Below are 14247 nucleotides of genomic sequence, written 5' to 3'. Positions count from 1 at the left end.
CCACTCGTCTGTCAGTAGCCATGCTGTGGCAGCGGCTCGCATAGAAGAACCAGAAGAGCTTACAACTATACACAACTGTGTACTAGGGCTTTAGGGGGAGAAAAAGAAGAAAAAAAAGGAGGAAGACTGGTAACAGATGTTAGCTTAGGGCAAATCTTCCCCTGCAAAAATAAAGTAGTGGGTCCTGTGCAGGATTGGGACAGTGCTTTCTTACAAAAGGAATTCAAATTCTTTTTTCTTTTTCTTTTTTAATATTGTGCTAGCCAAATAAAACAGCTAGAGTACAACTCAAGGATTGCTAGTTTACAACCCTTGTAACAATCCCTTTTCTCCTGACAAAAGCCTGACCATATTTCAGAAAATATTTATTAAGTACTTTGACCCTAATAAACAAATTATTTTCTTTCTATCTCAAGTGATTTGTTTTCATTTTTGTTTGGGGTTAACTTTACCCAAAAGCCCATTGAATTGTTCTCAGTAATACGTAAAATCACCACTTGGGACCATTAATTTAACAAAGCCTACAAAATGCTATGCATTGTACTTATTATTTTTGTAAATATTATATGATTAAGTTATATCATTTTTTAATTTTAGGGTATAGATGGTTTTGAGGTTCAGAAACAAAACTGTTGCTGGCTACTGGTTACACACAAACCTTGTGTAAAAGATGATGTGGTAAGTTTTTATGTATAAATTTAGAAACAAACTTTTTAATTTTCAGTCACTTTAAATATATATGAAAAGAATAGAAAATTCAGGGTGACTTATGTGCATAATTATAATAACTGAAGATTATAAAGCCCAAAGAGCATTCATTACAATGGCTTATTTGAGTTGTAGGAGGTAAAAGTATAAACATGTATGCAAACATTACTTACGGCTGCTCAGCAGGACTATCCTCTTGGACATAGGAGAGAGTTCATGGACGTTGGACACATGTCGAATACAGATTCTGATTTCAGTCCTGCCATGTGATAACCCTGTAACCTGGAAAAAATTATAGAAGGAGAAGGGAGCTAGGAGAAAGGGATTAGTACTATCTATGTATTACCAGCATACTGATGTAAATAAATTATACATTACTTACCTGGATTGCTTCTTGAACATCTTCCTATCTGTGCTGGATTATTTAGTTTCCTAAATTAAAATGTTTAGATGAGTTCATAGAAGTTTGTATTAGTGAGGGGCTTTACATTCCTGGTGAATTTAGAAATCCAATTCTAAATGTCTTAAGTAAAACAGATAGTTGATTTAACTGGAAAGGACAGGAGTAGACCTGGCCTCGGGCCTTCCTGGTTCAGGTGCTGACATGCTGCCTCCCCAGTGCTCGCTGTGTCTCCACCTCTGGGTCCTGGTACTCTCTGCATGTTTGCTCTTGTTCTCTTCTGCTGCAGGTGATCTTTCTGACAGGAAAGATAGCTGCCAGCAACCCCAACAGAAAAAGTCTCTTCTTCCTAAGATCCGTGTGTCATTCCCAGAGAAGGGCCCTGAGTCATCCTGCTTGGGTTAGGTGTTCTCCCTCTGGCCTTGATCAGACTGAGGCACTTGGCGTCTCTGATACTACGATGGCAGGACTGATGAGTGGCAGGGTCATGATTGACAGCCCCACCAGCATCAAATGGTGGGAAGGAAGGAGGATGCTCCCAGGGATACTAGGGAGACAGAAATTACAACTGCCTTGTATAAATTCCAGCTCAGACATAATAGTACGTGTGTCTTAAACCTCAGTCTAACAACAGAACATTTAAACAGACCTTCGAGTACAGTCTTTACATACCATATTGCCTAATGAGAAATCTGTTATGGAACTAAATAGAGTAGTAGTAGTTTACTTTTTCAAGGTATGGTTGGAAAGAATGACACAGAAGGTTTATGGGAGAATTAGAAATCAAGTCTTTTCAAAAAATAAGCAGATTAATAAGTTTTTGGAGAGAGAAGGACCAAGAAAGCAGAGTGAACAGTCATTGTGGGAAAAGGCTGCTGAATGAGTCTGAAAGTTTCCGGGAAAAACTGAAGTTATGTATGATAAAGGGTCATCAGGACGATCATGTATTTGTGTCTGATCCTAACGTCTTTCGTTTATTTAGATTGTAGCTCTGAAGAAGGCGAACAGTGATGCCATTTTGAAGTTTGAGCCATTTATTCTTCATGTGCAGTGTCGACAGCTGCAGGATGCACAGATTCTGGTAAAACTTTGTAATTATACTTGAATTTATAGGTATGTAGGTAGGTTTAATTTTAAGATTTAAATCTCCTACCAAAAGTTAATGCAATGTTAGTTTACTCAACTAGTTTTTTATTTAATTACACATTTGGGGTTATATGTGTTTCTGCAGTTTGTAGAGCTAAACAGTTTATCTGATTAGGCAAATTATCAGAATTTAACAAATTTGTTTTCTTACAGCATTCAGTGGCAATAGATTCTGGCTTCAGGAACTCGGGCATAACAGTAGGAAAGAGAGGAAAGACCATGTTGGTAAGAGACCTTTTGGCAATGGATAAAAATTAAACTATTAGCGGTGAGCATGATGCAGTCTACACAGAAACTGATAAATAATAACGTACACTTGCAACTTTACAATGTTATAAACCATTGTGACCTCAATAAAATAATTAAAAATAATACCTTTTGGCAAGGAGCAATCCTTTAGGCATGAAGTAGTCCAGATTATCGGATCACTTCTAACTAGGCTCCTGCCTTTAGTCTCTCCCAGTTCATATCTTCTTGCCATCCCCGTGCTCAGAAACCTTCAGTGACTTACTGTTTCCTACAGGGCAGAGTCCAGAGTTGTTAGATTCACATTTGAGGTCTTATTTTATCATATTCTCCACTTATTTATAACCTGATTCTCTGTGCCGTCCATCCTAAATAGTCAAGGCCCAATTTAATAGGCACCATGATGTGGTGGCAAGATCACAGACTGGGGGTCTAAAGTCCCCTGCACAGATACTGGTGGGACCACAGCTGTTTCATGTGGACTTGGGCAAGCTCCTTGATCTCTTAGGGTCTGAATTTTCTCAGCCATGTCAGGGGTCCAGCAAACTGGGGTCCAGCTCAAAGGGGCCAGATCCCAGTATACTCATTTGATTAATTATTGTCTAAAGTTGCTTTTGTGCTACAATGGCAAAATTGAGTAGTTGTGACAGATACTGTATGGCCTACAAAGTTGAAAATATTTATTATCTATCCTTTTACAGAAAAGGTTTGCTGAGCCCTGGGCTAGATAATCTTTAAGGTCCCTTCTACGTCCCTCACTCTCTCTCAGTCCTTTCCTGGCCAAGCTAACTCCTAGCGATTTTGCCCTGTTCTCATCTCCTGTAGTAGTTACGGTTGGGTTTACTGTTTGGCATGGTATGCATTGTTTGCTTTTGAACTATTTCAAATTGTCCTCCATTCTAGCTCCATAGACTTTGCTATTTTCTGTCTATTTTTAACAAATAGCCTATTTGCCAACAGAGGTGGCTTACAAAAGAAGACACCCATAAAGCCTGACTAAATAGAGAATGTAAGCCCACAGTACCGGTTTGTGTCCCTGTGTCACTCCCCCTGCATCTGGTGGCCAAGCGAGAGCAGAGCCATTCTTTCACCTTCCTCCTTTGTCATCCATTTTCAGTTAGTTACAAGTCCTCTCACATCTGCCTCTAATTTCTCACACCTGACCCCTCCTGCAAGCCACTGCCCCAACTTAAGCCCTCATTGTCCCTCACCTCAGTCTTGCAGGAGCCTCCTGACTGGCCTTCCTGCCATCCATCTCCTGCAGTCCTTCCCACCAATACCATGAGAATCCGCCTTTGAAAAAAGTCAGAGTTTCCAAATATTTTCCCTGATAGTCAAGGCCTTATGTAAACCATTTTGCACCTACCTTGTTTTTGCTCCTCTCTTGCTAGCATACTTATGCTCCAGCCATGTAGAAAACTATTAGTTATTTCCCAAACGTATCATGCTTTTCATGTCTCCATGACTATAGATTAGTTGTTCCTCTGGCTGGAATGCCCCCCTTCCTCCATTTTTATGTCTGGTAAAATTGAACTTATCCCTTAAAAATCCCAACTCGAATGCCACCTTTCTCATAAAGCCAAGGCCTCAGTCTCAGTTAGCTGCTCCTCTGCTACATTTCCTTAGCATTGTGTGTGTGTGTGCATGCGTGCATGCACACATGCGCACATACATGTACGTGTTTCTCCCTTCATAGCACCTCTGTTGCAATTCTTTGTTCATGTGTTTATTTCCGGTTCTAAAGTGTGGGCTTTTAAGGGCAGGGACCATGTTATATTCATCCTGTGTCTTCACACCTTATGTGGGGCTTAGGACATTGCAGATGCTCAGTGAAGGTTTCTTGAATGAATATTTATTTCTCATAATTTTTGTTGTTGTTCTTCACCTCCATCCAGTGTTTGGATTTACTCAGAACATGTTGAGTGTTTCATGGGCAGGGTTACTGAGATTGGCAATCCTAAAGCCCTGAGAAAGCCCCTGCTTCATGGGTAGAAGAGGCGTGGTTTATTCCTGTGCCCACACTCTGCTCACGCAGCAATAAGAGGGTCTTTTGCATCCAGTCCATTTTGATTTTCCCTTGAAGCTTCTGTTGAGATTTCATTTATTTCTTTTCTTTAAATAGTGTATTAAAGCTTCCTAAGCTTTAGTGAGATTGAAACTGTTAAAGTTATTGGATTCTTTGATATTATCTGCTTCTCTGAAAGACAATGTGTCGAATGACTTTCTTTAGAAATGACTTTATTTGATGGGAAATTTTATGGAATCTCCTTTGATTCAACTTTTAGCTAAATTATATCAAAGCACAAGCTTAAATGCTGTAATGGAACTGAACTATGTTTACACACAGCCCTGACTGGGACTTTTCTTTAGTTATCGTCAGTGTCTCTAGTACATAAGTCTTCATATCTAAATTGTTTGTTCTTTGTAGGCTGTCCGGAGCACACATGGCTTAGAAGTTCCATTAAGCCATAAGGGACAACTGATGGTGACAGAGGAATATATAGACTTCCTATTAAAGATAGCAAATCAAAAAATGGAGGAAAACAAGAAGAGAATTGAAAGGTATATTAATTGGATACTTCCATGATAGTCTTACATGCCTAGGTCATCTTTGAAAATATTAATACACACCATCTTCAGTTTATTTGCCCATCTGCTTTTCTACTTGTAGCCTTATTACCAATAATAAAAAGATGATCAAAGTAACAGATGAGAGTAGCCGGACCGTGATGGGCACTAAATGGAGCATAATGGGGAAGCTCCATGGAGGATAGTGGGACACATGACTCCCGGCAACAGGCATTAAGGACAGAAATGTAATCATTCAGGTAAGAGAGCCCAACAGTCACAGGGACCATACTGATCAAGTTGAAGGCAGCCGGGGAAGAGGTCCACACTGCCCCTGGGTGTGATCTACTGGAGATTACTTAGAATCTCCTTTTGAGAAGAACAGCCTGGTTAATTCTAGCCTGATAAATATTTTACACCTCTGGCTAGTTCAATACCCAGCTCTCACCATGGATGAGATCTAAATTGCCATAATTGTCCCAGTAGGAAGGATCGTGGCTGTCAGTTCGCATCTTTATACTTCTCTTGTTCTTAAACTTCACATCCTGACAGGTTAAAGTATTACATCACTTTCTTTTCCAAATTTTTCCTAAGAATAGCGTTTTTGATATAAAAAAGTGACTCTTGTGCTGCCTTTCACATATGAAGATAATGCCACTGACCTGCCATTAGCAAGATGTACACTTCCTGGTTATTCAGGGAATTATGGCAACTTGATGTCATTTATAACTTCTTTTCCCCCTTTTCCCAACCCCTTAGCCACTTCACAACCCGTCAGTCACTGCCTAAATAACTCTTGAATCCTTCTTCTCTCAATCCTCATTGCCACTTTGTTCATTCAAGACTATGGTGATAGCCTCATTAGCTGGTCTCATAGTAGGATGCTTCTAGTATGTCTCTTTGCTAAGCCATTCTCCCTTAGCACCATCAGAATCCTGTCTGTAACGTGCAAAGGAATCCTATTGCTTAACTTGCCTTCCTAAAATTCTTTAATACCTAGAACTTTTTTGAAGTAGCTAAGGCCAGAAGTGCCAGTGGTAGCAGTGTAGCATGGTGGGAAGAGGTAGACCTAGGCTCCAGAGGCCAAAGTGAGTTCAATCCAGGTTTCACCACTGCTTACTCAATTCTCTTGGCTCCATTTTTCTTATCTCTAACTTGAGGGAAATACCTATCTTAAAGAACAATTTTAGTAGACATTAAATAGCGTATGTGTAATGACTGGCCCTGCCTCTGTCATGTCATGGATTCTCAGGATAGGAAAGCCCTTCTTTTTCTTCATTAATTCATGTGAGAATAAACCTATATCACTTCACTACCGCTAGGCAGCCTCTCTCAACCAGGGCTTCTCAGTTGAATGACAGAATTCATAAAATCATTTGGATGACTATTTCTCTGTTCTCCCAACGATGGTATATAACTTGTACCATTCTAGATACTGGGGAGAAGTTACTTCATTATATACAATGGATGTCTTAGGGCGTTAGGGCTAATTTTCTAGCAGAACTCTGAGAGGTTACCTGGCCTCAAGGTGCTTTGAGTAAACATTCTAAGTAAAGTGACGATTTCCAGTAAGCAACTAAAGAGCACCTGGCCACTCACTCCACCAGACTACAGAGTTTGAACTATTTGTAGGTGCTTATTGGTACCATTCCAAAAGTTTACTACATTTGTTAGACACTATTCCAGCGAGACTGTTTGCTAAAACATAGGAGGTAGCAAATCAGTTTCTCTGTTTCCTTACTTGAATTTCAACAAGATTATAAATATAGCTGAAGATCCACTAACTATACACCTGGTGAAGTTAATTGAGCCACGTTCACCAACTATAAAATCAAATTATGCTTTAGATCCATTGACTCAAAAATGTATTTTGAGATTATAGTGTGCATGCTGCTATCAAGAGAGCCATGCTCATCATACAAAATCAGGGAAAAATTAAAGAAGGGTAAAAAGTGTCTTAAGATACTGATTAGAAGATTACATGTGAATTCAGGAAGGGTGAACAAATTAGGGAGCTCCTTTGGGAACAGCTGTACATGCAACCGAATGCAGAGAAAGTTACTCTTCTGATGTTGAAGAGGAAAAATGATAAACACTGGAGGTGATGAGTTCTGCAATCAGACGTTGAATACTAAAACTGGTTTGTCATAGGACCAAAGTTACGCAATTCAAATAGTTATAGTAAGAGAATTTTTAAAAGTCAAAATCCTAATGAGTAACTTTCAGCAACAAGAAATATTCTGGAAATGGGAAAATCAAAGTTAAAAGGTAAAATATTTTTGATAGGAAAAAGATCTTGTTTGTGAAAAACAATTCTCAAGCCTACTTCTTAGTGGAAAGAGTAAGATAATTTCATATATAATTATTTCCAGGTGAAAAATGTGAGATTTGGAGATCTGTTCACTAATCACATGACAAAGGCTATCTTTGTACCTGTTAATAAGAGACCAGGTCTCACTTGGGTCCAATGACCCCCACATTTGGCTATGAGCAGAATAAAATTAGCCATGTTCATCTTTCCACCAACTGAGTAATAAGAAAATAAATGTTAAATAAACTATAGAATAAAAGGGCTGAATATATTGACCTATAATATTGTTGATAAAAATAAAGGAAATCGGAAAGAAAATGAATCTACTTCCAATCGGTTGTTTTGTGTGTGTGTGGTAAAACATTCATAACATAAAATTTACCATTTTAACCATTTTTAAGTGTACAGTTCAGTGGCCTTAAGTACATTCACCATCACCACTATCCATCTCTAGAACCTTTTCATCATCCCAAACCGAAACTCTGTACCCCTTCAACAATTCCCCAAAATCCTAACTCCTGGTAACCTCTCTTCTGTTTTCTGTCACTATGAATTTGACTATTCTAGGTACCTCATATAAGTGGAATCATACAATATTTGTCCTTTTGTGTCTGGCTTATTTCACTTAGCATGGTGTCTTCAAGGTTCATCCATGTTGTAGCATGTATCAGAATTTCATTTCTTTTTAAGGCTGAATAATATTCCATTGTATTTATATGCCACATTTCATTTATCCATTTATCCATCAATAGGCATTTGGGTTCTTTCCACCTTTTAGCTGTTGTGACTAATGCTGCTGTGAACGTGGCATACAGCTATCTGTGGAGTCCCTGCTCTCGCTTCTTTTGGGTGTATACCTAGAAGTGGAATTGCTGATCGCATGCTAATCCTACGTTTAATTTTTTGAAGAACTGCTGTACTGTTTCCCACAAGAACTGCACCATTTTACATCCCACCAGCCACACGCAAGGGTTCCCTTTTCTCAACATCCTTGCCAACACTTGTTGTCTTTTATTTTCTTGATAATTGCCATCCTGACAGATGTGAGGTGATATCTGATTATGGTCTTCATTTGCATTTCCCTGCAGATAAGTGACATTGAGCATTTTTTCATATACCTGTTGGTAAGGATTTCTCTTATATCACTTTGCTGCTTTCCTTCCTGTTTGTGGTGTTCCTTCTTAGCTTCCTTCTGGATTTCTCTTATTATTCTACCTAGTGTTAAACATTGTTGCTTTCCAAGATTCCATCCCTGGTCCCTTGCTTCAGCTACTTCCCTATATACTGGTGGGTCTTCCAGATCTCTCCCGAGTCTTGGCCCATATGCCCAATAACCTATTGAACACATCAAACTAAAATATCCCATCAGCCTTTCCTTAATATCTTTCTTATCCTAGTCTCAACCCCTTGGTTTGGATTTTTCTTATCATTTACCATTATCATTACAGCTTATGCCTCAGTGCAAAACAGAAATGTGAACCATATTGAATTACACTTATTTAATTGCATGTGTATCTTTTTTTTCCACTACAACACGGGCACATTGAAAATAGGACTGACTTCTCCCCACCACCAACCACACACACACACAGTTTTTAAATATCTCTTATCCTAAAACTCTATATAGTATCTGGCTTCTAGGAGAAACCCAATAAATGTTTATGGAATTAATCATAAACAGTAAAGGAACTTAAAAGTTAACACATTAATATTGAGTTCCCTAAAGGCAAAGACTGTTTCTTATTCATCAGTATCTTCTAAGTGTCTGGCATGAAAATAGTGGTTAATAGATGTTTGGTAAATTTAGTTAACCGACTTTTTCCTTCAATAGTGTTACTTTTAAGGCTTCAAAGTCTTAGGATGATTATTCTGGAAGACATGTAAGATGGCTTAGAGATGGAGTGAGCAGGAGTAGGCTCTTGCTACATAACCCAGGTAAGAAGTACAGGACCCTGAGTAGCAAGATGAATGGGAGTGACGCTGCGAATAGAAACTGAACATGGCAACAGCTTAGACAGCGGGTAGAAGAGAAGAAGGAGACCAGGACAACAGATGTCTTAGACTCCATAGTTGCCAGTCTTGTTTTTAAAAATGGACTAAAACCGGTAAATAAATAACTCACCCATTTCCCTATATACTTAAGATCAAAAAAGTAAAAAATGTAAAGTGAAAACATATATTTTCTGATAGTTTCTCTTTAGATATCCCCTTCCATCGTTTTTTTCCTCTCATAATTCATCTCCCATCACCTAGCCACTTCCATTCATCCTTGTGATTCAGCCCAGGCTGGGTTTCTTCCAGGGAGCACTTTACAATCTCACTTGAAGCAGTGTGCTCCCACTTTATCATATCTTTTTCATGGCACATTGAATGTATCCTTAGAGCTCTAAAGCTCCCATTAAACTCTGAGTTCCTTGAGGGCACAGACCATGTCACTTACCTCTGTTTCCAGCACCTGACACAGGTCTTGTCACATACATGTTTTTTTAATAAAAATGATAGATAGAGCTTAATCAGTTAAAATCCAAATATATCATATATATGAGAATAGTCTTCTTTATTATTTGTGAATAATGGAAGCCTAAAAGGGTATGAAATTATACCTAGATTTCATTAATTCTATATTCCTATTTCAGAAGTGAAAGAAATATCAGCTTTTTATTGCAAGTGGTCCTCTAACTGACTTGAAAACCAAGAACTGATTTTCCTACGGCCGGCCTGGAAAGTTCTCTCATGAAGAGAACTAAGTACAGCTTGCCCCATGGCATGATACCCTCCACTGCCGAAGAAAAACTGAAGACAATTTGATCTTCTTTTGAGAGGAGAAAAACCAGTTGCCTGAGCATTACTTTCTTTTTGTCCTCTGAGCTCTTTTTGTGGCCTGTGAGAGCTGAGAAAATTACTCTTTGAGAATTGGGCTTTAGAATGGTGTGTCGAGGGTCATAGTATGAGGGGAGAATGTGTAATTGGAAAACAAATTTCTGACTTATTGAGTCAGATAATTTCCCAAAGGCCTTTTTAAAGGTTCCCTTACAAAAGGAAAAGGGAAAAGTATTTGAAGTTTTTATTCTTGGCTTTCAGCATGAGAAGTCTTTGTTCCATTTTACCAGTTGTTTTTTGGCCCCAAAGGATGTAGCTTTGAATTCTTAGGTTCTTTAATGGAAGACTGAAGTAAGACACCTGTTCCTCTTTAATTAGCTTTTTTTTTATTGATTGATAAGATATTTTACACAAGCTGTTAATTCTCTGTGATGATAAAAGAGCAGTTTAATCCTCCCTTTAATTTCCTAGGAATAAAGTATAAGCCAGAAAAAGTCCTTGGTTCCCTGAGTCTGAAGTGCAGGGTGGCATGCTTGGATTAGTCTGGCAAAGTGGCAGTGAGCCTGCTGAATTCTGACCTCAGCCCGCAGCTCTGGTAGGCGGGATATGGAAAGAAGAAGTGGTCTCCCCGTGAGAGGAAAGGGCACATGGCACCTTTGTAGGGAGGCCAGGTTTCAGTTAAGAAAGGACCTAAAGGGTGCATTAAATGAAAAGATTGTTACCATGGAACAGAGTCTAAACAGTTGTATCTCAGTTAATATTTTTCAAAGCTTTTGCTATACCTCTTACTATACAGTTTTTCCTTTTACTGTATCTCTCTCTTTGAGATTGATTTAATCATTGAAGAAACATTTATTGGGCACCTGTTAGATGCCAACATGGTGCTGGATATCAGGGTGTACTGTGGTAAATATGTACATTCTTGAAATCTAGACAGGGTACGTAGTAATCATGTTAGGTGTATATTAGAGTTCTGTGGAATATTTGGGAATAGGTGGATTTGGGAGTTCTTTAGGGCAGTTGTAGAGCCTATGCAGGTAGAACTTAGCCTGTTCGTTAAATTAAAGAAAGGAGAAAATTGGTCCAAATAGCAATCTTTTTTGTAGATGTCAAAAATTTCCTGTCATAGTCTTTCATTATAGTAGCATGATGAGATCCCTACAATGTGAAAGGGAATTCTCAACTTCCAGATCATTCTAATTTTGGAACTAGGATAATATATCCATATTTACCTTTTTTGTTCAGTAGTTATTTATTCACTTATTTAGCGTATTTTTACCAAGTGTGTCAGCAGTGTAGTACATACTAAGAATATAACAGAAAGCAACATAGATGGAGTCCTTGATCTCGTGGAGTTTACATTCTATAAAAATAGTCATTATAGAGAACTTACTCTGTGCCAGGCACTGTGCTAGGTCCATATATTACCTGTAACCCGCTGACAACCCCACTAGGTACAGGATAATAGCCAGTTTTGTAGATGAGGAAATCAAGACTCAGTAAGGTTGGAATTAGCTAACCTCAGCTTTCTCAGTGGAAGGCTGGTGTGAAGCGCATGCAGCCCTTACTGCCTTCCAACACGCGCCGAAGGCTCCCCTGTGAGGCGGGGCTCGTGCCAGGTATCACTGTGGGAGTGGAAGAGAAATGAAGCCCGATTTTCAGGGGACTGACAGTTTATTTTGTCACGGAATTAACACTAAAACTGCAATCAAAAATTAAGTAAAGGAAAAGAAAAATTTACATTTAAAAAATTCAAATAGCTAATAAATAAATGAAAAACACTCAGTTTCACTTGCAAACAAGAAATGAAAATTAAAATAATGAGATACTATTGTAACCTATTAAAGTGTATTTTTTGATGGAAATATTTAATGTATGGGTGAAGTGCTCTCTCGAGTACTGCTGTCAGAGGCATGTGTTTTGAACATCCATTCTGGAAAACAGTCTTTATCAAGAGCCTTAAAACGTGTATACCTTTTCACTATGCCATTACATTTCCAGGTGTCTACTGTAAAGAAATAGCTAGAAAGTCAGATCACATTTTCAAAAATGTTTGTCACGTTGTTTGTATTAGGGAAAATTTGAAAATAAATTAAGGCCAATCTAGATGACATAATGTTATACAGCCATTAAAACATGTTATTTTGTATTTAATTTGATGATATGGAAACTGTTTCCAAGAAATATTAAATTTGAAAAAACAATGTTAACCTTTCTATGTGATACCACAATTGTGTAAAAGATAGGTATCTGTATGCATATATAAATAAATTCAGAATACATTAATAAACTGGAAAGAAAGAAAATTATTGAGATTGGTTATTTCTAGGTAGTTATGTAGAGGTGATCTATATTGTAACTTCATGTATTTTCCAGACTCTCTAAAACGAGCCTCTATTACATTTATGATTTTTTACAAAGAAATAATAATTTTGTTTTTACCTTCTTTGTTTGACCCCTACATGTGGAATAGAAATTGAGGTAGGACAGAGGTTGTCAAGAGGCGATTCCAATCCAATTTTCAGGACTCTTCTTAAAGAACTGAAAACATATTTATTTTCCTAATTAAACAATTATAAAAGCAAGGAGCATATTATTTCTTTGATTCATTTTATATTTAAAAGTTAATATGAGACATCAAATTTATATAATTTGTAAGTTCTAAGTCTCTTTTGGTTATTCCATTTCAGAACACACCGTTATAACAGTAGTACTTATTTCTTTACAGGTTTTACAGCTGCCTACAACATGCTTTGGAAAGAGAAGCTATTACTAACTCACATCCCAGAGAGAAAATCAGAGGGGAAGAGAACTCATCATATTCTCCTAAGAAAAAAAGAAACCCAGAAAAAGCACGTGGCAAATGTATTACTGAAGAAAATGATAAAGAACTTGAAAATGATGATGACGATGATCCAGGAATCAGTGTTCCTTTCTTCCCTGAAGATTACTAAGATTTGGTTCTGAAGTGTCTTGGTAGAATAATGTTTCTAATAGATATTCTAAAGCTGCTCTTTATAAGAGTATTTTAGTTTGTTGATGTATGAGACATTCAGAAAAGCAAGATTTAATTTTCTCTATATTTTAGAGAAACCCATCTTATAAACATAGATGCCTTTTTAAAATAGCTTTGTATAGGGACCAGCCCGGTGGCATAGTGGTTAAGTTTGCGTGCTCTGTTTCAGTGGCGCGGGGTTTGCAGGTTCGGATCCTGGGTGTGGACCTGCTCATCAAGCCAAGCTGTGGCTGCATCCCACATACAAAATGGAAGAAAATTGGCACAGATGTTAGCTCAGGGACAATTTTCCTCCAGCAAAAAGAGGAAAATTGGCAACAGATGTTAGTTCAGGGACAATCTTCCTCACGCACAAAAAAAGATAAAATAGCTGTGTATAATGTTTGCTCATTAAATACCATCTTTTAGTCACATAGAGATTCATTACAAAAATAAGATTTTTAATGTCTCTCTTTTTTTTAAGTTTCAATTTCTACTTCTACAGAACTAGAGAACTATAATGCCCTTTCAAGAGAACCTTAACACTAGGAATATTTGAATAAAAATCATAGTAATGTCTTATTTATTTTTTGAAATCTCCACCCTTTAAAAGGGAATCAGAGTTTGCTTCTTGTTGCCATGGAGTCCAATGATAAGTTTTTTCCTCTCTTTAATGGAAAAAAATTAACTGTTACCCTTTCTGTTCAGGACAAGATACCTGAACTATCCTCTGTTGTTCCTCACAGACCTGAGCTCCCCACTGTAGTCTCTGAAACAGGTGGGCATGGTTTGTTGCTGACCCTGATAAGAAGTGATAAGTTAAAACTCAGGAATCTTAATAGAACATGCTATGGAAACTTGCAAGGAATCAGAAGTCTTGAGTTTCGAGTTCTAACTGCTGCACAGGAGTTGGGGGTCCTTGAGCAAATCACTTACTTTCCAAGGGCTTCCACTTTCTCATCTGCATAATCGTAATTCTAATACTTGCTATATTTATACCTTAGGATCAAGTTAAATAAAAATGTGAAGGCAGTTAGTAGACTTTTGCATGTA

General features: G+C 37.9%; 1 protein-coding gene across 4 annotated transcripts in view; it reads left to right on the top strand.

Moving 5' to 3' along the window:
* The window catches only part of TYW3 (tRNA-yW synthesizing protein 3 homolog), a 17204-nt gene extending 2957 nt beyond the window's left edge, over nucleotides 1-14247 (top strand). Inside the window, exons 2-7 of one of the 4 annotated variants that reach the window (XR_545633.2) lie at nucleotides 598-678; nucleotides 2091-2189; nucleotides 2408-2479; nucleotides 4929-5062; nucleotides 5172-5328; nucleotides 12928-14247. Coding sequence is in view for 2 of the 4 variants with exons in the window: in XM_008525038.2 (XP_008523260.1) it covers nucleotides 598-678; nucleotides 2091-2189; nucleotides 2408-2479; nucleotides 4929-5062; nucleotides 12928-13153 (612 nt within the window). In the remaining 2 variants the exon portion in view is untranslated. Of the gene's footprint in view, nucleotides 1-597; nucleotides 679-2090; nucleotides 2190-2407; nucleotides 2480-4928; nucleotides 5063-5171; nucleotides 5329-10015; nucleotides 12506-12927 lie in introns of those variants that run through there. The other 3 variants (XR_011532413.1, XM_008525038.2, XM_070592124.1) reach the window with 3 other exon arrangements.

Source organism: Equus przewalskii, chromosome 24, assembly GCF_037783145.1.
Source record: "Equus przewalskii isolate Varuska chromosome 24, EquPr2, whole genome shotgun sequence".
NCBI classification, from domain to species: domain Eukaryota; kingdom Metazoa; phylum Chordata; class Mammalia; order Perissodactyla; family Equidae; genus Equus; species Equus przewalskii.
Note: the sequence above shows the minus strand (reverse complement) of the source record. Positions and strands in the feature narration are given on the sequence as shown.